The 24,340-nt window shown below is 52.9% G+C and overlaps 4 protein-coding genes across 12 annotated transcripts; 2 read left to right on the forward strand and 2 right to left on the reverse strand.

Annotated features, from left to right (window-relative positions):
- Window positions 1-152: 152 nt before the first annotated feature.
- IRGQ (immunity related GTPase Q) lies at window positions 153-17,065 on the reverse strand. Of its 9 annotated transcripts, XM_036231695.1 has the most exons (5): window positions 16,950-17,064; window positions 14,908-15,039; window positions 7,219-7,442; window positions 6,033-6,564; window positions 153-4,773 (listed from the first exon to the last, which is right to left on the reverse strand). In XM_036231695.1, the coding sequence occupies exons 4-5, from the start codon at window positions 6,560-6,562 to the stop codon at window positions 3,444-3,446; spliced, it is 1,860 nt and encodes a 619-aa protein (XP_036087588.1). In that variant the 5' UTR covers window positions 6,563-6,564; window positions 7,219-7,442; window positions 14,908-15,039; window positions 16,950-17,064; the 3' UTR covers window positions 153-3,443. The 9 variants fall into 9 exon arrangements, with proteins under 9 accessions (XP_036087588.1, XP_016003185.2, XP_036087589.1 ...); XM_016147699.2 differs by lacking the exon at window positions 7,219-7,442; XM_036231696.1 differs by lacking the exons at window positions 14,908-15,039; window positions 16,950-17,064 and adding an exon at window positions 10,446-11,854.
- Window positions 7,494-10,377, forward strand: ZNF576 (zinc finger protein 576). The gene is made up of 2 exons (XM_036231698.1): window positions 7,494-8,092; window positions 9,693-10,377. The coding sequence occupies exons 1-2, from the start codon at window positions 7,972-7,974 to the stop codon at window positions 10,118-10,120; spliced, it is 549 nt and encodes a 182-aa protein (XP_036087591.1). The 5' UTR covers window positions 7,494-7,971; the 3' UTR covers window positions 10,121-10,377.
- ZNF428 (zinc finger protein 428) lies at window positions 16,407-22,629 on the reverse strand. The gene is made up of 2 exons (XM_016147704.2): window positions 22,427-22,629; window positions 16,407-17,071 (listed from the first exon to the last, which is right to left on the reverse strand). The coding sequence occupies exons 1-2, from the start codon at window positions 22,500-22,502 to the stop codon at window positions 16,572-16,574; spliced, it is 576 nt and encodes a 191-aa protein (XP_016003190.1). The 5' UTR covers window positions 22,503-22,629; the 3' UTR covers window positions 16,407-16,571.
- SRRM5 (serine/arginine repetitive matrix 5) lies at window positions 19,426-22,474 on the forward strand. The gene is made up of 2 exons (XM_036231699.1): window positions 19,426-20,326; window positions 20,435-22,474. The coding sequence occupies exons 1-2, from the start codon at window positions 19,534-19,536 to the stop codon at window positions 22,465-22,467; spliced, it is 2,826 nt and encodes a 941-aa protein (XP_036087592.1). The 5' UTR covers window positions 19,426-19,533; the 3' UTR covers window positions 22,468-22,474.
- Window positions 22,630-24,340: the final 1,711 nt, after the last annotated feature.

Genomic DNA, 24,340 nt, shown 5'->3' on the forward strand with positions numbered 1-24,340 from the left:
CAGATAAACTCTCTTGATTCCAGCCCAAGGGCAAGGGAATCTTTCTTGCACAGACCCCCACCATCCTCCTCTCTCAGACCCCGGAGTCCAGCCTTCCAGCTCCAGTTAAAATCCCAAGTATCGTTTTTTACCCAAATAACACACACACACAATGGTATTTCTACCCATTTTTATTCATTCTCCCCAAAAAGCACCACAGGCCAACCACACCCTTGAATCGCCCTTCATGGTTCCCCACTCAGTGCACACAAGTCCTTCAATTGCCATCCAGAAATGTAAGAACCTCAACTTAGGGGATGAGCTTGTCTCAACCACCCAGGTTCTTTGTGCCTATTTTGCTTCTGGCGTTGGCAATGCCAAAGTCCATCACGCTTTTCCTTGAATGCTTGTCTTTGGGGGTCTTCCGGCCTGGAGGTGTCACACAGACACACCCAGATGGCAGCCAGCGACAGTTCAAAAGGGAGGTTCAATCTTTCCTTCTTAGATGCTCCCAGAGACAGGTGCCTCACTAGCAACCTTATGCCTCTTCAAAGCCTAAAATTCAGTGCCATCAAAAGTCATGATTTAAAAGCCGACCAGTTCAAAAATGCCAATATACACCTATACACAGTAAAACAATCGGCACTCCTCAATGGACAGAGGCATGCACAAACAAATCTCCATCTTGCTTTCTCAGATACAATCCCTGGCAAGACCCCCATTGGCATGAGAGCAGAGGGAATTTGGAGCAGGGGAGCAGAGATGTCAGACAGGACCAAATCAGAGACGATGTCAAAGTGGCAGAAAAAGAAAAGAAGGGCACTGTGTGAGCAAAGGCATCGGGGCAAGGCAGCAGGTGCCCAGACGAGTTGTCTTGGTGCTGCCCGGGGCCAAGGGCACATCTGTGCATGCACTGAATTCTCACCATGACCCTGTGAGGTGGAAGACTATTTGCTGAGTGACTTACTTGTTCAAGGTCACCACCCAGTGTCAACAGGACTGTCTGACCCTAGAGCTATGCTAATAAAATTTCATTTCCTTAAGGCTGAAAGCTTTGAGCACAATGCCTGAGCCACTCAGTATAAAGGCAAAAGCTTTTTCCTATCCTGGCTATCTCAACTTTGATGGAACAAATTGTGCCAACGGTGGGAATTCAAGCTGGAGATGGTGGAGTCATCCCTCAAGTATCTGCCTCTCAGAATGGTTACGCTTGTCTTCAGTTGTCAAAGGGAATAGGGTCTCGGGAGTAGGTATGGTTCTCATCCAGCCCTTACATTTTACAGATGGGCAAATGAGGCAGTGGTCCAAGTCACCCAGAGTGACAGTGGCAAAGCCGTGTTTGTTTCCCAGGCCCCCTGACCTCAGACAGGTGCTTTTTCTCCCATTAGGTGCTTGTTTCTTCCCTTATCTCATGCCTTTTCCATCTCATGGCAGGAGGCTGACAATCTATATTCCAACCCTAGTTCTGCCACTAACTAATTAATTAAAACAATATTTACTAAGCACCTACTGTGTGTCAAGCACTATTCTAGGTGCTGGGGTGGGGCAGAGAACAAGACAGACGAAGGAGATAATAACCAATAAACAGATAATAAATAGTGACTTTCTGTAGTAATAATTGCTATATAGAACATCAAAAGGCCGAGAAGAATAATGGGTGGGGGGAGGGGTGATCTCCTTCAGTTAGAGTGATCTGGGAAGGCCTCTTTGAGGGGGCACTTGAGCTGAGATCTGATTGACAAAAGGAGTCAGCCATGGAAATCTGGCGGCAGAGCATTCTAAGCAGAGTGAATTTCAAGTACAAAGGTCCTGAGGCAGGACCCAAGGGTGGCCCATTCAAGCATTGGAAGGAGGACCTAGCTGGCTGATTGGGGGATGGGGTGGGGCAGAGAATGAGAACAGGCAGGGGCCAGAACACACAGGGCCTTGTTAGGCCGTTGGGCCTAAAGCTTGCCCTGTCTGGGCTTTGCTTGCCCCATCTATCATAAAAGAAAATTCTACTGGATGGCTTCTCAGGTCCCCTCTGTTTTTGACACCAAAGAATCTGTGACCTGTGGCTGCTCCTCTACATGTAGGTGGCAGCTTAGAACATTCCAGGCACTGTGGTTTCTGCCTTTGCCTCACTCACGGCACATTCCCAGGGGCTAGAACAACTTCCCAACTGTCCTGTGGGTCCCTTGCTCATTGCGGCACTCTCTGTGTACACCAGAAGGCAGAGCCTCTGGAGGATGCCTGATGGAGCCAACACAGAGACGCCTGGATTAGGGCAGTACGGCTTCTTCTCCAAAGAGGCAGGTGTACAAAATACCAAGGCCAGAAGGGGTTCAGGCTTAATGACAGAAAAAACCAAGACCAAAAGAAGATAGAAACCACTAAAGGAGAGAGGAACAGAGGAACAGACTCCCCAGAACCCTTGAATCGCTCAGTACCTATGAAATGGGGGGAGTCTTATCCCTTCCCAAAGTTACAGAGCTGGGCAGTTTCCAGGACCCAAATACATAGAGACTTGCGGGAGTAACTCTGAGGTACGGATTCTTGGCTTTCCACACCCAGAAGGCTTCATTCCTGGTCTGTGGCTACCCCCAGAGCCCACTGCCAACAACTGCATTCCTCCCCTCACTTTTGTGGGGCCATCCTCCCCACAACAGCCGGGAACACAGTCTGCTCCACTAGGCCCCCCGACAAGCAAATATTAAACATCCCTTGGGGTTTCCAGCTGTCACACAGCTTCCTGTTCCCTTCTCTGGATGCAGACCTCCCACCATCCCGGAATTAGGAACCACAGTCCACAGCTCTCTTGGGATCCAGGAGGCTAAGACCCCAGAGGCTGCCATCCCCCCATGAAGATTCAAAGCCCATCGTCTTTTGAGGACCTGGGAGGCTGTGTGCAGGGCAATTCCCCTCAAAAAACCTAGACGCTTTGTGGCTCAGACGCCTAAGGGCTCCAGCTTCCTGGAGTACCCAGATCCAGTCCACCATACTGGGTACCAGGATACCCAGTATGATGGAGACCACATCAGGAAGCAGGGTTTACACTCCCCCTTCCACTGGAGGCCTAGACTTCCGAAAGATCATTTCTACTGAAGACCAAGATGTACCTCCTTCTAGGAGTCTAAACCCTCAGTTCCCCTCAGGACCCAAGTCTGGGGGTTCCACCTTGTGATCCCCAAAATAATCAGGAGTCCTGACCTCCAGATTCTATTCCCTTCCAAGATCCTGTGATGCGGGTGACTAGAAGTCACATATTCCAACCAGCAGTCAGCACCTCATCCCCTTCAAGTACACAGGAGTTGGAGTGACTGCCGGGTGCTGTTATGTCAGAGGCCCAGACGTCCCATGCCAGAGCCTGGACCCCCAGGTCCCCTCCCTCTAAATAGGACTTGGAATCCTCACCCCCCAGCAAACGGCCAGGAAGCAGAGCACCCCTAAATCCCCATCCCTCATCCCACCCCTCGCCCCGCCCCTCACTGCGCAGGGTCATGGGGTGCCAGCACCGCCTCAGCGTCCGCCAGCATCTCGTCCAGCGCCTGCAGTAGGACACCGTGCGCCGCGCGGTAGCCCAGGCCCCCGGTGGCCGCCGCGCCACCCGCAGGCCACAGGAAGGAGAGCGCGCCCAGAGCTGCGCCCCCGGCAGTGCCCTCGCCCGCCCAGGCGCCCAGCCTCGCCTCCACTTCAGCACGTGTCACCGGGCCTGGGAAGCGCGTCCTCTTTGCCAGCTCCCCAGGCGCTAGGCCCAGCGTGCACTCACGTCGGGCCAGCGCCGCGGGTTCGAGCCCTAGCGCCCGCCGCCACTCCGCGAGCTGACCGCGCAGAAGCGCCACGTCGCAGGCCCAGCCGAGCCCAGGTACTGGTGCTGCCGCCGCCGCCAGGCTAGCCAGCAGAGCCGGCCGCCACGCCCCAGCCCGCAGCGCGGCAGCCTTGGTTCGGGCCGCTTGCGGAGATCCGGGTGGCAGAGCCAGCAGCAGCGCCCCGGCCTGGGCTGGGGGAAGAACGCGCCGCAGCCACTCGCAAAGCCCAGGGAGTCCGCCCGGCCTCAGGGGAAACACGGGCGGTGGCGCCTCCTCCAGCACCTCCCACGTCTCATCCTCTGGGCTCAAGGCGGCTGCACGCTCTCTGTCCCCGCTGCCCGATTGCTTCGAGCCACCAACCTGCTGCAAACTCTCACTGCCTGCTTTTCCTGAACTTTCCTCACTGCCTACTTTTTGCGATCCAGTGCTACGTTTCCCCCTTCCCTCGCTGCGCGAATCCTCCAACGCCCCTGTGCCTGCGTTCTCTAAATTCTCGCTGCCGGGCTTCTCCGCCTTTCCTTCTTCCAGAGGCTCTGGATCCTCGCCCTCTCCGTCTGTTCGCACGCAGACCAGCGGCGCATCTGGTAGCACCAAGGGCCGGACCTGGGCCCAGTTCTTCTCAGTGGGGGCTCCAGGGGTGACGAGGATGAGGGCGTCGTAGTGGGTTGGGTGGGAGGCGGCAGCAGTGCCCACAGAGCCAAGAGGCACAGTCCAGAAGATCACATTAGGGCGCTCTGGGGCCGGGTATGGCGTGGGTGCCACGGGCTCTGAAGCAGATGCAGCACCTGGGTCCCCGGGATTCAACCCGAGCAGCACATCCAGCACACGGCCCATGTCAGCTGTGCCTGCAATGGCCAGGTCCAGCCGCGCGCTGCCCAGTCGCTCCAGGCTGGCCCGAACCCACGACAGCGCTGCCTCCAGGCCACCGGTCTCGAAGGCCTCGCGCACAGCCTCCAGCTCTGCTGCGCCCAGCACCTCGAAGCCATCTTGAGCTGGTGGCAGGAGCCTGTGGGGACGGGAAGGGATGGGTGAAGGGTAGAAAAGGGGCTAAACGCTGGAGAACTAACTGGGCTATGGGGACAGGTCGGCGCTATAAAGACAAGGGTGGAGCTTTCTGAATAATCCCTGAGTGAGGTGTGAGCAGGAAGAGGGAGGGGTGACTAAATGGCCCAGCAAATAGATAACAGGGCAGCGGAAAAAAAAAAAGGAGGAGCTTAAAGCAGGGATGAGGTGGCTTGACTGGGGTCAGATTTCCAACAAAACCTAAAATCAGGACCCCGCTAAGTATCCCTGGGACAGAGTATTTGGGAGCAAGGCTTTAACAAGGAATTTGCAAGGTTAAGAAAAAGCTGTGCTGGGCACGGCAAAACAGAGTGGGGCTTCGAGCAAAATCATAATCTCAACCGTATTGTGGACTAAATCAAAGTCTAGCACTATTCACAATTCCACGTGGGCCAAGTCACCAAGTGCGCTCTGAGACTGGGTGTAAGGAGGGGAGCAAAGACCAGGGGAGAAGCCTCATCTATTAGTTCTTACCAAGGGGGTGTCGCTAAAGAAAAGAGGAGCGGAGGGCCTGGAGAAGAGGCCGTACCTCTCTCCGAGCCTCATTTTGAAGTCGATGAAATGAGGCGGCTGCGGGGTGGGGAGAAAATTCAGAAGGTAGCGGGCAAGTGGGCAGAGAAGAGAGAGGGGCTTAAAGTAAGGAAGTGGGGGAGGGCATGCAGAAATAACAAAGCTCACTGAGGGTTTGGCTTTAGGGTGACTGAGGTGGCTTGAGAACCAAGCTGATGGAGAGGACGAGAAAGACTTGATGGTGGGAGTCTCTGGGTAAAATCTCCGAGAAGGTCACAAGCTGTGAGGGCCACGCAGCTCTCCTTCAAACTTTTGCCTGGGGGCAGTCTTTGGGAGAAAGGTCTTGGCCTCTCCTGGAATTCGTTAGTGAGTGGTGCTTGAGAGCACTAGGAGGAGGCTGGACCTGGATGACAGGTCTGGACCTCCAGCTGTCCCTTGGCTAGGGCGGGACCTAGGTGACAGAAAAGGGTCAGGCACTGAGGGCATGCGGGGGTGGAGCCTCGCTGACCTCAAAACCTGCACTGAAGGGCGGGACCTGGATGCGGGAGCAGGGCCTCCAGCAGATATCCCATTAAGGGGAACCCCAAACTCGCTGGGGGCGGGGTCTCGCGGACCTCAAAGAGCACCTCAGGAGAGTGCGGTCTTGACTGAAAAACCAGGCCTCTCCAATCCACTCTGAAACGCCGCGCTCACCTCTGCAGAGCCTCTGCCTGGCTCCGCAGAGCCCCCCGCAGGCGCTCCAGCTCCTCGCAGCTGTCACTGCAGCCGCAGTCAGCCGGCAGCACGAAGAGGGGTGCGGCTCCCAACCCCGCGCTGTCTAGCAGGGCCGCTGTCTGGTCCCGGGCCTGGGTTTCATTCTGTGAATCTCCAGGACGGAGGTTCAGCACAGCCAGCAGTGGGGTCCCTCGGGCCAGGGCCGTGCGCGCTGCCTCCCCCAGCGCTGGAGGCAAGGGCTCGCTGTTCCCCTCCGGGCCCGGCAGTACCAATACCAGCACGTTAGCCTCCACCGCCCAAGGCCCCGGCGCTGCAGGAGGGCAGCTCAGCTCGCCCAGAAAGAGGCCTGGGCCCGCAGCTCGCAGGCTGGGGATCCCGGGGTCTGGCCGTCCATCGGGGATCTCCACCATCTCCACACCCTCGTCGCACAGCGCTGCGATGAGCGCGGACTTCCCCGAGCCCGGAGGCCCCAGGAACAAGGCGGTCACGTCACCCCGCGGAGGAAGCATAGCTGGAAAGCAAGAGGTGGGGAAGACCCGGGTCAGGGAGCGCCCAGCTTTTTTCTTTCCTAATCATCCCACTCTGGTCCCAGACTTCAGTCCTCCACCTAGAAATCCAGCGCCCAGACCCCATTCCCCGGGGAGCCGGAGTCTTGTCCGACCCTCTCTCTGGATGAGTTTCCCTTTCTGCTTCAAACACTGAGCAACCTGGTCTCCTACCCCGTCCTCCCTCAGGGACACAGACGTTTTTACCCCCCACGCCTCCCTTCCAAATCACCAACCGTGCGAACAGCCGGCACACGCCGAGAGCGCAGTTGTTGGCGGTGGGTCAGCTGCTGAGAAGCCCCGCCCCTAGGTCAGGCGGATGGAGGCCGGTGGGGCCGGAGCGCCGGGACTTGGGGACGTTTAGGCAGATTCGGGGGGCTCTAACCTGACGTCACTCCTTTTAGGAGGGGGCGTGTCTGGGAAGCGTGATCTCGGGGATACAGCCCTTTGCAGCGCCTGCGCAGAATGGCCAGAGTGCGCTCACTAACCAACTCCTGCAGCCGCAGGGCCGGGAACAATGAGGGAGCCAGAGAGCCTGCGCACCAGGAGCACCTAGCACACTTGCGCAACAAGCTTCGGTCTGTACGGCACGGGTGGCTCGTAACGTCATCATAACGCACCCCACTGCAGAGAAGGACCTCATCGGTTATTTTTGAGGCCCGAGTAGGCGACTGCATCACTGCCGGATGGCAATCCGAGATCTCGGCTTCGAGAGGCTCATCAGGCGAAAGGGCGTGGAGACCACCGGGGCCTTGAGACTCCGTGGGCCCTACCCTGCTTCTCTCCGCGCGGCGGCGCTGTGGCCAGCAACTGACAGGCGCAACGAAAAGCAGCCCTCTGCTGTCTGGAGAAAAGCAGAGGCCTTGGTTACCCGCCTGGAGAGGAGGGAGCCGAGGGCAATGCTTGAGGCATCAGGACACAGCGGCTGAAATCACGCGCGGGAGGAAGGGGATTTGGGTGAAACAAGAGTTACAGGATGTCAGAGAAGGATGTCTCCCGGGAAGAGGCAGGCTAGAGCGTGGATACCACTACCTGCCTCAGGACATGTGGGAGGACGAGGATGAGGATGGTGTCAAAGATTAAGGGTTCCACACTCTGACTTCTGGGAGCTAGTATTGATGTAGGTCTTAGATCTCAGGTAAGACGGCTCGAAAGCAAGTCACAAACTGAGGAATCAAAATCTTTTGGACGGGTTAAAGCTCCTCTAGTAAGAGCTCCATCAGGTTAGAGTTCAAGGAGATGGTATCTCACAGGGTGGGGTGAGGGTGGGTCAAAGGCTGGCAAGGAGAGCCTCTCCTTCAAAGGTCAGAGGATCAGCAGGCTGTCTAAGGCTGGTGACAGATGAACGACTTCATCTTACTTACTATTCTGTCATGCGTACTCTAGTCTTGACCAGAGGGGTCCCAGTCACCATGGAGGACCCAGCCCAAGAGACTATGGAGCAGCAGGATTCATCCAAGGAGAGGAGCCCCTGCAGTAACAGAGGCGACATCTGTGAGTACTACTGGCCAGAGGATGGGGTGCAGGAGATGGGCTAAATGTATTTCTATAGTGTTGATGCATGGACGTGCCTGTTGGCGAGCTGCCCTACCAGGAACTGCCACTCCCCATCCTCACCCTTTATGACACTCAGACGTACCCACCCTGCTCTATCCACATAAGTAAGAATGGGATGCAATTCAGAGGGACAAAGTAGCATCCAGAGCATTGGAGTGGGAGATGTGGCTGGGAAAGATCAGAGACTGTGAGAAGAGCCCCAAGGTTTCAGTCCCAACTCTGCCCTCAGACTTTCATTGAGACTTGGGCCTTGGTTTCTGTCTGTCAAAGGGGTTGCTACTACTCACCTCATGGGAGTTTTGGGGATTAGTGGCAGAAAAGAGCAAAGCTTGTGGCTAATGAAGGTGGCCAGTTTGACATAATAATAGCAACAGCTTCTTCTGAATGCTTACTTTGTGCTAGGCCATTAACACTCATTATCTCTTTCAGTCCTCCTAAGAGACCCTTTGAAATTGGTTACTGCTACTTTAAGATGAGGGAGCTAAGGCAAAGAGAGTCTAAATATTTGTAAATTGAGCCAGTGTCCATGCCCTCCAGCCAAAGACCCCCTTACACCTACAGGAGAACAGCTGGGTTTATTGCTCACAGCACTGAGGAAGCACACACACCATGGGGGCACTGTGGGGCATCTCTGTAATAGAGCATTATAAAAGACCCATCACAGGATTTGGGCTTTTGGTAGGTGGCTTTGGGGAGGGTTCAAAGAGGAGAGGTTTTGCCCTGGATTGGATTGTGCCAGAAAGGGGCAATTGTATGGTTGGCTATCTTTAAAAATCCTATCCAGAAGGCTGAGGAACAAAGGAAGGCACAAGCTGTGCTTGTAAAGCAGCAGAAACGACTCCTATTAGGACTGGAGAGTGTTTGGTCATTGTTGTGGCTCAGACAACGTTCACATGTTGTCTGTGTTCAGAAGCTACTACTATGGCATGGTCTTGTCCTGATTCATGTCAGTCACAGCGTGGCCTTGTCTGACGATGTTCTGTGAAATTGTTTATGTTCAAAAGAATGCCAAAGCTGACTGATTCCCTGGCTGGCTGCTGGCCGTGGGGCTGCTTTTCTCTTTCTCAGTAGTAGTAACTGCAAACCATTGTGTGGGACTGTCCTAAACACTTATTTTAAATTCATTTGTTTATTCCCTACAACAACCCTATGAGGTACATACTGTGATATGGTTCTGACCCCATTTTCCAGGTGAGGAAACTGTTGCGCCTGCCTAGCAAGTAGAGCCGGGATTCAGTCCCAGGCGGTCTGGCTCCAGAGGCTGCGCTCCAACCACACAGTTCTCCTGGGTCCCAGTCCTGACTCCTTTTCATTTCCTAGCCTCATGACTGTGGGCAATTTGCCTAACCTTTTTGAGCCTCAGTCTGCTCATCCATAAAACAGGTCTGATAATAATTTGCCTGTACCACTGTCCAGCCCTGGTGTACAGCCTGGCACATAGTAAGCCTGAATGTTAATTGTTGGCATGACTCTGGGGCTTGGGAGAGGTCCTGGAGACTGCCGCCGGCCTTCCCCGACTTCTCCCCACATCCCTCAGGCCATCTGGGGGCCCTGCAATGCACCCGCTGCCTCATCACCTTCGCCAATTCCAAGTTCCAGGAGCGTCACATGAAGCGGGAGCACCCAGCGGACTTCGTGGCCCAGAAGCTGCAGGGGGCCCTCTTCATCTGCTTCACCTGCGCCCGCGCCTTCCTCTCCTCCAAGACCCTGATTGCCCACCAGCGTGGCCATGGTCTCGCCGCCAGGCCCTCCCCACTGGCTGCACCCGGCACTGGCCAGCCCACCTTCCAATGTCCTGACTGTGGCAAGACCTTTGGGCAGGCTGCTTCTCTGAGGCGGCACCGCCAGACGCATGACGCCTGTGCCCCTCCGGGCCCCTTCGCCTGCACTGAGTGTGGTCAGGACTTTGCCCAGGAAGCTGGGTTGCATCAACACTACATCCAGCATGCCCGGGGGGAGCTCTGAGTGCAGCTTCAGTCCTCCCCGGGGCAATCAGGGCCCTGTGGCTGCTGGGACCCACTTGATATGGGATGGGCCCTTTGAGGGATTTGCTTCTCTCCCCAGAAAGGCAAAGGGCTCCTGATAAATAAGATCCAGAAGATGCTCATTCTAGGGTTTCAGTCCTTGGAAGACAAGGATCTTCAGGGAAACAGTAAAATCAGACAATAGTGACATTTTTTTGTTGTTTAAAAAAAAAATGAACAAGAAAGAGGGAAAATTGTTATTTGCATCTTCCTCATTCCCAGTTAAACAGTTCGACATCACAAGTAGCTGCAGATTATGTAATCACCTTTAATTCTTCCCAGATGGATGCTGGACTGTAGAAGCAAATTGCCCTGGACTTGTGCCTGTATGGGGACAGGGAAGGAGAGGTGTTGCTGGCCTGTAATGCCACCAGACGGGTAACAGACGTGGAGCAGCTTGGGCCTTTAGGGATAGGGCTGCAAAGTTGGAACTGTACTGAGTTACATGGGGGGTTGTAATTCGAGTTCTTGTCTCCCCCTCCCCCCTGCCAGCCTTTCCCATTCAAGGAAGGGACACGGCATTGGATGGCTTCCCCCTCCCCCAATAATTTATTGCCCATTTTAATAATTTTATGTACCATTCTGGTCATGAAATATTTTTTATATATGTAGGTGAGATCACCCAAATAAACAGAAATAGTATCTAAAAACAGAAAAGGTCTACATTAAGGTGTCTAAACAAGGAACTCTGGCTTTTTCACAGCAATTCCCAGAGAACACAAGAAGGGAGTGAGGAGTGGGGGGAGCTCAGGGCCAAGCCAGACTGGCCCTGGGAGGAAACTGGTTTGGAATCAAACAGAGATACCTTCTGTTTCCTGTTGCATTTGGCCAACACTGGGAGATCTCCCATTAAGATCCAATTTTCAGCTCTTCAAGGTCCAACCCAGGACTGAGTCCCACAAGGCCAGCTTTCCTGCCTTACGTTACCTGCCCTGTCCCAAGAGACAGGGGTGATGCCCTACATACATAATCATAGACAGACTCATTTGAATTGAGGGGTGTTTTTAAAGCCTACAGCAGGGATGGATGTAGTAGAGACTGACAGCTGTCTCCCCTATTTTTAGCTAGGCATATGGTGGTCACAAAGACTACATTTCCCAGATTCCCTTGCAGCGACATGTGGCCACGTGACAGGGTTCAGGCTACATTTCTGGGTAGAGCCCTCAAGCTTCAGAAAGGGATGTGCCCTTCCTCTACCTCCCTGCCTGGACTGTGGACACGGTATCCAGCCATCTTGAACCACGAGAGCAACATGTGGGATGGCAGAGCAACAAGACAGCAGGATTCCGAGTCCTTGGTCAACTTCATGGAGCAGAGCCATCACACCAGCCCTAGGACATCCGCCACTTCCCTATAGTCTTATGAGAGAGAAATAAGCCTCTATCTCATTTAAGCCACCAAGAGTTTGGGTCTGTCACATGTAGTATAATTTATAGCCTGAGGCATTAGTTTGCAAACACCAGCCAAATCTAGCCTGCCTCCTGGTTTTACAAATAAGGTTTTATCAGAATACAATCATACTCATTCAGGTACATATCATTTATGACTATTTTCACAAAGAACATATTTAAGTAGTTGCAACAGAGATCACATGGCCCACAAAGCCTAAAATAGTTACCATCTAGCCCTTTATAGTAAAAGTTTGCCAACCCCTTCTCTAACTGACAGACATACCACCTACTCTGAGCCTGGAAACAACTGTGTTCAGGATTTGGGGCAGGGCCAGCTAGCCTGGATTTCTGCTGGGATGACTTGTGGGGAAACTGATTTGGAGTCAGCTGGCCATCACTTTTTGGCAAGATACCAACTTTACCAAAGGTAAGTATTTCCTCTGGCGCCTGGTGAAAGCCCAGAAGTTTCCAACCACCCCGCTCAGTGGCTACCCCGAACCCAAACCTAAGGACCCGACCCCACATGCTCTCCTGATAGACAGCCGCCTGCTCAAGCATGCCCTCGGCTTCCTGCGGTTTCTACTCTCCAGATGTTGGATCCCAAGACTTTCAATAGCATCACTGGTAACTCCTAAATCCTAAACTCCCCCTCCCCCCCCCCCCCGTGAGATATAGCCACCTGGACGACAAATTTGAGTCGCAGACTTAAAATGGGTCATCGCGACTCCTACAGCCTCCTACCTTCACCACAACTGCCACATTAGTAAAACTGCGCATTCTACTTTTAAATTCTTTTGAGTCTACTTCTCTCCCCACTCTACTCTAATTGCTCCCCTCCAGTCTCCATCACTGACCACCCCCTGCGTGTATGTAAATCAGCTTGTGTCACTCATTTAAAACCCTCCAATGGACCCAAGCATACCTCCACCTGGGTCTGTCCTGCCATGGCCTTCCCCTCCTGCCTGACAGAAAGGTCCTGACAGACTCAGACTCGGTCCCTTGAAACCAGTGAGAAAAAAGAGATTCTCTTTTCAGTAGTTCCAGTAAAATTCCCAGAACTAAGTTACAACAGGGAAGAAAGAAAAAAACCTTCCAATGGAATTCCAAAAAATAACACCCAGAGACTCGCCCAGGCCCACGAAACCCAACAATGACTGGGCCCCAACCCACTAAGCAATCTTAACTCTCCTTGCTCTGTCTCCTTCACTGTACTCCAGCCACACACACCAGGCTGGCTTCTGCCTCAGGGCCTTTGCACTGGTTATTCCGGCTGCCCAGAGAGGTCCTGCTCAACCTGCTCGGCTAAAGCAGCACTTCCAACTCTTACCCTGATTTAATTTCTTCCCAGCATTCTTCAACACCTGGAATTATCGCACTTTTGTTTATTTCATCATCTGTATCCTTATGCTGGAATGAATCCAAACTCCCAAGAGCAAGCATCGTGTCTTCCTCCCTGCTTCATCCCTAGCACCCAGGACAGCGCTTACCATGGAGGCTCTAAAATATGCCTTTACTGGGTGTTTACCCAGTGCCTCTTGGCCTCTAGCCTGCCGTAGAAAGCTGGCTTCCCGAAGTTCTGCCCATGAGAGGCATGGGCGGAAGGAAGGTAAAGATGGGGAAAGGCTTCACCTTGCGCTGGACTCCAGTATCTTTCTGTACTCTCGCACAATGCACCATGCACCCTCATCGGTGGTCCCTGCACCAACCACACGTGGCCTGCCTCCAGGCTCCTGCCGGGCTCTGGTCATCTCCCTTCTCTTTCTGTATCCCAGTCCTAGAGGTGGAAGCTTCTTGCAGACACTAATTTCTTGGTTACCTCACTTTTCCATGTTTATACTTCCAGTTCTCTAATGCCTGTGTGACCAATTCCCCGTATTAAATCCTCTCTTTGGTTTCCAGACCCTGACTGGGCCCCTAGGAACTGAACGGCCCCGCTGGCATCAGACCCAGCCTCCTGACTCCCAGTTTCTCCTGCTCCTTAGGAATTTTTGCTGACAACTGGTAATTCTCTCTGTCTGTGCTTAGAAAGCCCCTCTCTTGAGGCAGAAAAGGGCTTAAGTATGCTGCCTCCATCCGTGTTGTTTTAATGACCTGTGCATTTCTGCCTTGACAATTCTGAGATTCGCTGATGCTATGCTATAGTGGGTATGACAGTCTCAGTTCAAAGACTGGATAAATGTCAGATTCTGAGCTTCTAGGATGAAAAGCGTGGGTTTCCAAAAGATGTACCGCTCTAAGATCCTGTAAGTGTAACATACATCAAATGCAAATGCTCTTTGGGGCCAAGCAGATGCCATCAATCACTGAAGCACACACGTGTGAGGGGTACAGATGCCAGACAGTGGGGACTAGGCACACAGCAGGGAATGTCCATTAACATGAAGTGATCACTACTCAGGTCCAGCCAACTACTGTACTCCCCCATGGGACTGTGGGTTCAGCAGTCCAGGTCTCACAATTTTTCAAGAGAAGCCAAAAACCTCAATTTCTATGTGAAATCTGCCCGTTTTTAAATGTTGGTAACCGATGTGATTTAAAAACCTCAAAAACTCTGTGGAGACCGAACATATTTTTCTGCAAGTCAGATGGCGGCTGGAGACAGCCAGACTGCCATTTCTGCTGTGTGGCTTAGTGGCTAAGAATGTCTGTGCTCTGCATCCGGTTGTCTGGAATCAAACCTGAGCCCTGCTAGTTACCAGCTGTGCAAATGCAGATAACTCTGCATCTTTGTACCCGTCGCAGCAGGTGTAAAATGGTCACGGAGGCAGCCTCTGTGTTTCTAAGGATTACAACAATGACTCAGACTTGAGAGAGAAAGCTAGTTGGTATAATAGTATACACAGCCTGGCCCTCTGCCCCTCTCTGACCTTGCCCTCCCACCAGTCTTCCGCCTGCCTTCCTTAGCAACAGCCTCGCGGCCCCCATGCGCTCTACCACAAACGTCCCAAGCAGACTCCTACCTCAGGGCCTTTGCACGTGCTGTTCCTGGTCACATGGCTCGCTGCCTCCCCTCCTCTAGCTCTCTGCTCTGATGTCACCTTCTCAGTGAAGCCTTCCTAAATGCCCTCTCTGAAACCCCATCACACATACACAAACCTCCCCCATCCTCCTTCCCTTTTCCTCCACAGCCCTTACTACCTTCTAACAATCTTATACACCTTATATTTTACTTAAATATCTAATTAAGTGTCTGTCTGTCTTCTCCAATATAATATAACATCCACAAAGGCAGTGATCTTCGTTCATCACGTTCGCCAGCTCCCCAAATAGTGGCTGCATCTCCAGGTGCTCAACAAATCAGTATTGAATGAATGAGTAAATAAATAACAGTCCCTACCTCATCAGGATCCAAGGCGAATGTCCATACAAAGCGCTTAGCCCAGGGCCTGGTCCGCTGTGAGCGCTGACTTAATGATGGCCATTACGGTAATTCAGGGTCTAGTCGTGAGGGTTCTTAGTTGCCAAGCTTCTATGAGTTAACACACGTAAAGCGCCTTAGAACAGGGCTTGGCACACACTAAATGCTCAGTAAACGGTAACTATCATTTATAATTAGGCATCTATTTTCAAAGCAGCTTTGGCACCAAGCTTCTGTGAATCGGTACTTCCCACCTTGGAGCGAGAGCCAGTTTGGACAAGGCTGTGGAAGCTGGCCCTCTGCTCCCATCTGAGAGTACCCCCCAGGTCCACCCTGCCTCCCTCTGCGCCAGCCACTTGGGCCTTCCTGATGCAGGCAGGATCTTCCCACGGACGTGCACAGTGTCCCCTTCAGGTCTGTCACCTTTCCAGGGAGGATGACATGATCTAAAACTGCAACCCTGTCCCAGAACCCTCCTCCTTTCTCTGCTTTATTGTTCTCCACCATTGAGCACATGCCACATCTTGTTGACTGCCTGTCCCCACCAGCCGCCCCTTCCCACTCCCACATAAGCTTTACGAGGACAAGGATTTTAGTTTATTCACAGGCATATTCCCAATGCTTAGCACACGGCAGGTACTCAAAAGATGTCTGTGAAATGAATTAATGGATCACAGGTCTTACTTCACAGAGTTATTCTAAGAACCTGATGATCTCATGCAAATAAAATACAGAATTCCCTAAGCGCTGGAAAAATGACAGCTGTGATTATAATTAAGGTTCTATTTTTGTAAGTTCCTAGATGCACAACTTGTATGAGTCAACATATATCAAGCTCTTGGAGTGGCACTTGGCACCCAGGAAGTGCGCAGGAAGCATAGCAACGATTATAATGAAAGTCTTGGTGAAGTTCTTAGGCAAAGTGGCAGAGAACACTAGCTGTCCTCCACGAATCGTTTTCTGCTTTCTGGGCACTTGTCTAGACTGCCTTTCCCAGAGTCCTTTGCAGGGAGCTGTCGCCATGTGACTGGTCTCTCAGCAAAGGAACATAAATGGAAGCAGCACAGGCCACTTCTGGGCTGGCGCCTGTGAGGAAGTGTGTGTACCATTCCAGGCACCCAGGCCACTGCTGCCCTGCCACGACCATGCAGATGAAGACAGGCTTCAGGGACAGCCTGGGTCCCCACATTACCAGATGGGGAAGGGCTGCCTGCCGACCTGAAACACCCGCCCAGGACTATTACGAGAGCGAAAAACAAAATTCTGATGTTGGAGCCTGCACCTCACCAGGTCTGTGAGTAAATACATGGAAAGCACGCCGAACGGAAGCTCTCAGCGTAAATGTTAATTATCTTGGCAACGACAACCCTACAGTTCACCCAAGGAGCCCAGCGGGATGGGGGTGAACGGCCAAGCGCATGCCTCACACACGGAGGGGCCACGCGGATGCCCTGCCCCAAACGCACGCGGCACCGACACACACGGAACTCGGCTTTTATTCTGGCCTCACACATCTGCAGCTGAGACAACACAGACCAGTGCTTCCCGTCCCCAGACCACGGCGACCACCGCGGCCAGCCCCGTTCCCTCAGCCCCTTCCTCCCACCCGCCCCTTCGGCCAAGCTCCCCGGTGGGGGCTCCGCCTACACCTCACCCCGGGCGTGCAGCATGAAGTGGCCATGCAGCTCCCCGAGGCTGTCGAAGGAATCCTCGCACTCCGTGCAGTGGAAGGTGCCCTCCTCGTCCTCGTCCTCCTCGTCCCCCCGCCCCGCCGGCCGGCCCTCCCCAGCCCGAGGTGGCTCCTCCTCTTCCTCCCCGAGGGCCCTGCCATCGGGGGCTGGCGCGTCCTGGGGGGCTGTAGCAGGGCAGCAGAGCCGGCAGGGTGGGGTGCCCGGGGGGGCTTCCCCAAGAGGCGAGCGGCCACAGAGTTGGCAGGGCTGAGCTGGGGGCCCCGGGGGCTGGGCTGCACGGGGGGCCCGGCGGGAAGGGCCACCCCGGCCCCCGCCCAGGCGCTGCTTCACCTTGTAGCCAGGGTCGTACTCGGGATCGTCGGTGGTCTCCTCCTCCTCCTCTTCCTCGTCTTCCTCCTCGTCGGAGTCCGGCTCTGAGAGTGTGTACTCGGAGTCAGACGAATGCTCAGGGCCTGCGGGAGCGGGCAGGGAAACAGAGGGGCGTTAGGCAGGGGGCTGTGCCCAGCTGTCCCCTCCCTGGGTCCCGTTCGGGGTCCCCACCACATGGAAGGGCAGCCTAGGCACAACTCTGCTCTTCCCAACAGGTGGCTCCCCGACCAGCCTAGCACACAGCAGGTGCCCGAGCAAATGAGTGCCTTGTAAGAACTACATCTTAACGGGTTAAGGAGGACACAATTAGGACAAAAAGTAGGAATGATAAAAACAGTAACAGCAGCAGCAGCAGCATCCACCGCTATCAGAAGTGGCCTATTCTTATGGATTAAGTCACCTAATCCTTACAGCAACCCTGTGAGGTAAGTACTATTATTATTTCTAAGTGACAAATGGGGAAACCGAGGCAGGAAACAGAGCAGTTAGGCCTCCAGTCTCATAGCTGTAATAGAGAAAGCTAAATATGGGTGATGTCCTACACTGGATCATTTTAGGGAGATAAGACATTTGAACAGGCATTTAAGCAAATTAAAACACACAGTACAGATGTACTCTGACCAGTGGTTTTATGTACGATCATGCACAGCTTAATGACAGGGGTGCATTCTGAGAAATGCGTCGCTAGGCGATTTTGTGGCTATGATTTTGTGGTCGTGTGAACATCACAGAGTGCACTTGCACAAAACTGGAGTTCTAGCCTACTGCACACCCAGGCTACTGCTCTGTGGGGAGGAAAAATAATTCTCTCTATCCTTCTGGGTTCTTAGCTGAGACATCCCTGTAACACAAGACAGATTAACTGGAGAAAAAAGTCTAATGACATGTGTACTTCCTGTATATATGGAAGAGACCCAGGAAAGCTGAGGAACTCCTCAAAATGGCTGAAGCCATTACCTAAAACACCAGATTACCAGGAAAAGCACGATCACCAAGAATAAGGTTGTTATGTATATTTAAATCCTCCTCCTCAGCACTGAAAAGTTTTCTAGAGATAAAGTGAGGGACACACTCTTACAGATGGAGATTTCCCTTACAAATGTGAATGTCTTTTATAAAGGGTGACTTCTACTCAATTTTAGGACTTGCCAGTTGACCCCTGAACACCAGGGTCAACTGAAAAGTCCTAGTATGAGCACACCTGCGCAGTTCAGACCTGTTTGTTCAAGGGTTTATTGTATTTTGGGTGACGACCACAGCTCCTAGGTCACAGACCTCTCTAGCACGTTACTGCGGTGAATACTGTAGGCCCTGTCGCACAGCGGTATCTGTGCAATGCGTGGCGCTACAACACTACGACGGCCCCGACGTCGCCAATGCTTCAGTGCCACTCTAAGCTTATGGGACCACCGTCATATATGCAGGCAGTTGTTGACTACTGTGATTTCCTGGGTATGAAGGATTTAGGTTAAAAAAGGAAAAAAAAAATTAAAGTCCAGAACAGGAAAGGGTGATGCGAGCGGCTGTTACGTGGGGTGCACACACAAACCCTGGTGCGGAAGGGCAGAATCTCCATTTTGGTAGGAAATCCTGACTTCTTTAGGTACAGTGGCAGGAGCCTGCTAAAAGCATCTCCTAGGCCTGAAGCTGCCTTGTCCTGCGTCCACCTGCCCCCCACCTCCGGTCTCCCCTTCCTCAGTTCCTCTGGCAGCCCAGAGGGATCCTGGCAAAGCAAGCTGGCCACACCGGGCTCCTCGCGGCCCCTCCACACCACGGGCCTTCATCCACCTCAGGGCCTCGCCAGCCTTTCTGCAGATGGACCAAGGCTTGCTCCAGCCCTTTAGCCACATCTCTGCTCAAGTGTAACCTTCTCAATGACACTTTGGTCACTGCGTCTAACCAACAATCCTTCCCCAGCATTTGTGTCCCTAACTCTGCTTTTTTTTTTTTTTTAAACTTATTTTATATAACATCTACTTGTGTTTATGCTACCTGTCCCTAAAAGCAGGGACTTTGTCTGGTTCATTGCTTGGTGGCCCCAAGGCCCTGATCTCGCTCTTCTGCTCTTCTCCCACCTGGGGACACCTTTCCCTCTCTACTAGCAAACTCCCACTCTTTAAGGAAGTCACAAATCACCTCTGTGAAGTCCTCTCTGACTCCCCAGGAGGTCAGTGTCTCTCTTCTTGGGGCCCCCTCACACCACCCGACCACATGAGCAGTGACCATCTAGGTCTAGAGACTGGAGACTCCTGAAAGGAAAGACCTGGCTAGCTACCTGTCTCTGTGTCTTCAGCAATATTGAGCCTGAGGCAGCCCCAGGAGACGTTTGCTGAATGGGTGTGAAAGTCAGAGGAAACATCTCTGCCATGGGGTGGGGCCCTGCCCCTCTCGATCCCCCACCTCTGACTTCATACTGCCTACCCTCCAGAGTCTTCCGTGCCCACTATGACTTCATGCAGTTGTCCGTGAAAGGTCGTCGTTCACGGCTACCAGGTCTTTCGTGTCCACTGTGACTTCCAGGATCACAAGCCCTTTTGCGCCCACCATGCCTTCTCCACCTACGAGACCCTCGAAGCCCAGCACGCCTCCGGCGTCCACTGGACCGTCAATGCCCACAGCATCTCCCAAGCCTCCTGCGTCATTGAAGACCACTAAATCAGCAATGCCCACCAAGCCATCGATGGCCCCCAACCCGGCCGTGAGCCCGAGCAGTTCCAAGTCTACCAAATGGGCAACTACAAAGACAGTCCCTTCTAACCAGCCCAGCGGCAAGTCCCAAGTCCGCAGCAGGGTGAGAACACCTAGCAAGGCCAGCACTGATACCAGGACCAGCAAAGCCAGCAAGGGTGGCAGGGTAAGACACCACCAGCGGAAGGGCACACATAGCCGGGGTAGAACTCCCAGCAGAAGGGGAAACCAGAGCTCTAAGAGGTCACCCAGCAGAGCCAGCACTCCCAGCAGGAAGAGAACTCTGGGCGCAAAACGAGGTACTCCCAGCAGAGGAAGAACCCCTACTTCTCAGCAAAAACGGGGTCGGAGGAAGAGTTATAGCCGGCCTAGAACCAACAACCAGGAAAGGAGTGAGAGCCAGCACAGAAATATGAGCAGAGAGAAGAGTTATAGCCCACCGGGAGCCTCGGGTATGGGGAATAGTTCCAGGCTGACTGTAACCCCCAGCAGGGCAAAGAGTTACAGTCCCACCAGAACTTCCTTCAAAGAGATGGGTTACGGCCAGTCTCCATCACCACCGAGAAGGGTGAAGAGTTATAGTCAATTGCTTAACCCCACCAGGGCCTGGAGTTATGACCCATTTAAAATGTCCATCAGGGTCAAGAGTTACAGTCTGGGTGGTACACTCAGCAGGACCCGAAGTCACAGCCGATCTGGCACCCCTAGCAGGACCCTAAGTCACAGCCGATCTAACACCCCCAGCAGGAACCGAAGTCACAGCCGATCTGACACCCCCAGCAGGACCCGAAGTCACAGCTGGTCTAGAACTCCCAGAAGGGCAAGAAGTGGCAGTCGGAAGAGGACCCACAGCAGGGAGAGAAGTCACAGTTCTAAGAGAAATCACAGTAGGGCAAGAAGTCAAACACGGAAGGAAACTGCCAGCCAGATGAGAAGACATAGCCAGTCTAGAGCCCGCAGCAAAGAGAAAAGTTATAACCAATCTAGAAACCCCAGAAGGGAAAGAAGTCACAGCCAGTCTAGAAGCCCCAGTGAGGAGAGAGATCACAGACGATCTAGAAGCCCCAGCAAGGAGAAAGGTCACAGACAATCTAGAAGCCCCTGGAAGGACAGAGGTCACAGGCGATCTAGAACTCCCAGCAAGGAGAGAGATCATAGCCGATCTAGAAGTTCCAGAAAAGAGAGATATTGCAGCCGATCTAGAAGCTCCAGTAAGGAAAGAGAACATAGCCAATCTAGAAGCTCTGGGAAGAAAAGATATCACAGCCGATCTCGAAGCTCCAGCAAGGAAAGAGATAACAGCCGAACTAGAACTACCAGGAAAGAGAGCTATCACAGCAGAACAGGAACCCCTGGCAAGGAGAGAGATCATAGCCCAACTAGAACCTCCAGCAAGAGAGAGCACGGCCGATCTAGAAGCCCCAGCAAGGAGAGAGATCGTGGCCAAGCTAGAGCCTACAGCAAGAGAGAGCATGGTTGGTCTAGAACCCCCAGCAAAGCAAGCAACCACAGCCGATCTAGAACCCCCAGCAAGGAGAGAGAGTATGGTCGAACTAGAGGCTCAAGCAAGGAGAGCATCCACAGCCAATCTAGAACCTCCAGCAAGGAAAGAAATCGCAGCCACACTAAAACCTCTAGCAGGAAAGAGCACAGTGGGTCTAGAACCCCCAGCGACGAGAGAGATCACAGCCAAGTTAGGACCTCCAGCAGGAGAGAGCACAGCAGGTCTAGAACCCCAAGCAAAGAGAGCATCCACAGCCGATCTAGAACCCCCAGCAAGGAGAGAGATCGCAGCCAAGCTAGAACCTCCAGCGGGAAAGAGCACAGCAGGTCTAGAACCCCAAGCAAAGAGAGCATCCACAGCCGATCTAGAACCCCCAGCAAGGAGAGAGAGCTCAGCCAAGCTAGAACCTCCAGCGGGAAAGAGCACGGCGGGTCTAGAACCCCCAGCAAGGAGAGCGTCCACAGCCGATCTAGAACCCCCAGCAAGGAGAGAGTGCGCAGCCAAGCTAGAACCTCCATCAGGAAAGAGCGCGGCGGGTCTAGAACCCCCAGCAAGGAGAGCGTCCACAGCCGATCTAGAACCCCCAGCAAGGAGAGAGCGCGCAGCCAAGCTAGAACCTCCAGCGGGAAAGAGCACGGCGGGTCTAGAACCCCCAGCAAGGAGAGCGTCCACAGCCGATCTAGAACCCCCAGCAAGGAGAGAGAGCGCAGCCAAGCTAGAACCTCCATCAGGAAAGAGTGCGGCGGGTCTAGAACCCCCAGCAAGGAGAGCGTCCACAGCCGATCTAGAACCCCCAGCAAGGAGAGAGATCACAGCCAAGCTAGAACCTCCATCAGGAAAGAACGCAGTGGGTCTAGAACCCCCAGCAAGGAGAGCGTCCACAGCCGATCTAGAACTCCCAGCAAGGAGAGAGAGCGCAGCCAAGCTAGAACCTCCAGCAGGAAAGAGCGCAGCAGGTCTAGAACCCCCAGCAAGGAGAGCGTCCACAGCCGATCTAGAACCCCCAGCAAGGAGAGAGATCACAGCCGATCTAGAAACACTAGCGAGGAGAGAGATGACAGCCAATCTAGAATCCCCAGAAGTCTCAGCCAGAAGCAATCTGCTAGCAGGGCACAGAGTCCCAGTCAAAATAGAACACCTAGTGAGACACGGAGCCTCTCCCCCTCAAGATTTCTCGGAGCAATCCCAGTCCCAAGCAAGGACGATACTGAAGCCAACGCTACCACCTCTAAGGCCACCACCTCACCTGGAGAGAGGTCCTCATCGTCTTCTTCCAAGCTGGCGTAGCCCCCAGTCTCAGCTGGCTCACGGGTCTCTGTCATGGCCAGGGGAGGGGACAGGAGACAGGAGCAGAGCAGCAGCTGGGCAGCGTCCCTCCCTGGCCAGCTCTCCACAGCCACACCTCGGCCACAAGTTCTCTAATGCAAGATGTCAGCAGGTAGAGGGATGCTGGACGGGGGAAGGAAAGGCCTGTGGTGACAATAAATTTTTACATAGCATCTGCCTCCCCAGGATCAGCTGTGTGCTTAGTGCTGGCAGCGAGGCAAAGATGACCCCAGATCTGTCCGACTGCCTGCAGGGACTTGGCTGCAGGCCCTGCCCCTCTGTAGGCCTTAATTTCCCCATCTGGGCAACAAAGCTGTCTGTGGTTCTGAACCAGTGGGGTGGGGAAGGGTAACATTCCAAAAAGCATGGGCACCAATCAGAACTGAGAGTGGAATATTGTTCTATGCCAGGCATTAATCCTTTAGTGGCTGGACTGTGGGAAAGTCTGGGGTTGAAGGAGGGTCCAAAGTGACATTTGGGGGTACAGATTACTTGGTGTAGTGGTGAAATACCAACCAATCTAGAAGTAAGTATTTAAACAACTGTAATGGCTGCACTAGTCTATGAACATCAGTCCTAGTTCTGTATCAATTTATACATTGGCAAGATAGTGTCTAGATCTGCCACATTCTAGCTGTGTAGCTTCAAGCAAACAACCTAACTTCTCTACTTGTTTCTTTCTCCATACAAAAAGGGCTTCCACAGCTTAATTCATGTACGACCTCATAAACATGTTGAGAGGGCTTATCTCCTTTGTACAGATGAAGAAACTAAGGCACAGAGAGGATTAACAAGTAGCCCAAGATCACACCAAGTGGTAGGTATGTGAACTAGAATTTAAAGCCATATCATCCTACCTTCCATACAATGAACCTTTGGCTGAAAGTATTTTTCAACAATTCAGTAGGTTCATTCACATAAATTGCTCATATGTGGCAGGTACTCCATTAACAGCTGCTGTTCTGACTCCCACTCCCGACTCTCTGTGAATCCCGGCCATTCCAGACTTCCCGCCTCTCCCTGTCACACCAGGACTTTTCACATCTGTGGGTCTTAGCAAGTCCTGCCATTCCTGTCTACGATGTCCATCTTTCCCCTTGTCAGCCTGGAGGACTCCTACTCACCCTCCACACATCGCCTCAAACACAAGAATTTCTGTACTATTATTTCCCAGCCCTAATAGCAGTTCTGCTTTGATCAAGAAGCCACCTCTTAACTCCTCTTTCTCTCCCTCTTCCCTAATACCTCCTTACACACACACATTCCCCTTCTTTGTCTCCCTCTGCACTTCCTAACAGGGAGGGCTAGGAAGAACAAGTTAGTGAAGGTGCAGACAGCCTCAGTTACATCTCTTATGTGCCCAGGCCTGTGCTAGGTGCTAGGTATACAATGCTGCAAAGTACATGATCCTTTCAAAACCAGGGAGTCAAGTTTAATGCTGGGGACTATAGAGAAAAAGTAGGATTGAAGTCTAACCGAGGCGGGGCCATCTGAGGGCAGGCATCAATGGCAGGAGAGCTTTTTAAAAGCACCAGGATATGGGCTTTAAGGACAGAGGGAGTCATAACTGGCAGAGGACAGTTCTCATAATACCCTATTGCCTGTAGGGCCCCATGTAATTCAGGAATTCTGTTTTATGGCAGGATACGGTTGCCGATCTAGTAAATAAAAACAGATGACGCCCAATTAAATTTGAATTTCAGACAAAAGATTATTTAATGTACATATATTACATGCAATATTTGGAACGGTCATTTGTTTAGCCGAAATCTAATTTAACTGGGCGTCTTATATTTCAACTGGCAACCCTAAACCAGGGCCAATTAGGGCCTCC

The sequence above is a fragment of the Rousettus aegyptiacus genome, unplaced genomic scaffold (genome assembly GCF_014176215.1).
Source record: "Rousettus aegyptiacus isolate mRouAeg1 unplaced genomic scaffold, mRouAeg1.p scaffold_m13_p_14, whole genome shotgun sequence".
NCBI classification, from domain to species: domain Eukaryota; kingdom Metazoa; phylum Chordata; class Mammalia; order Chiroptera; family Pteropodidae; genus Rousettus; species Rousettus aegyptiacus.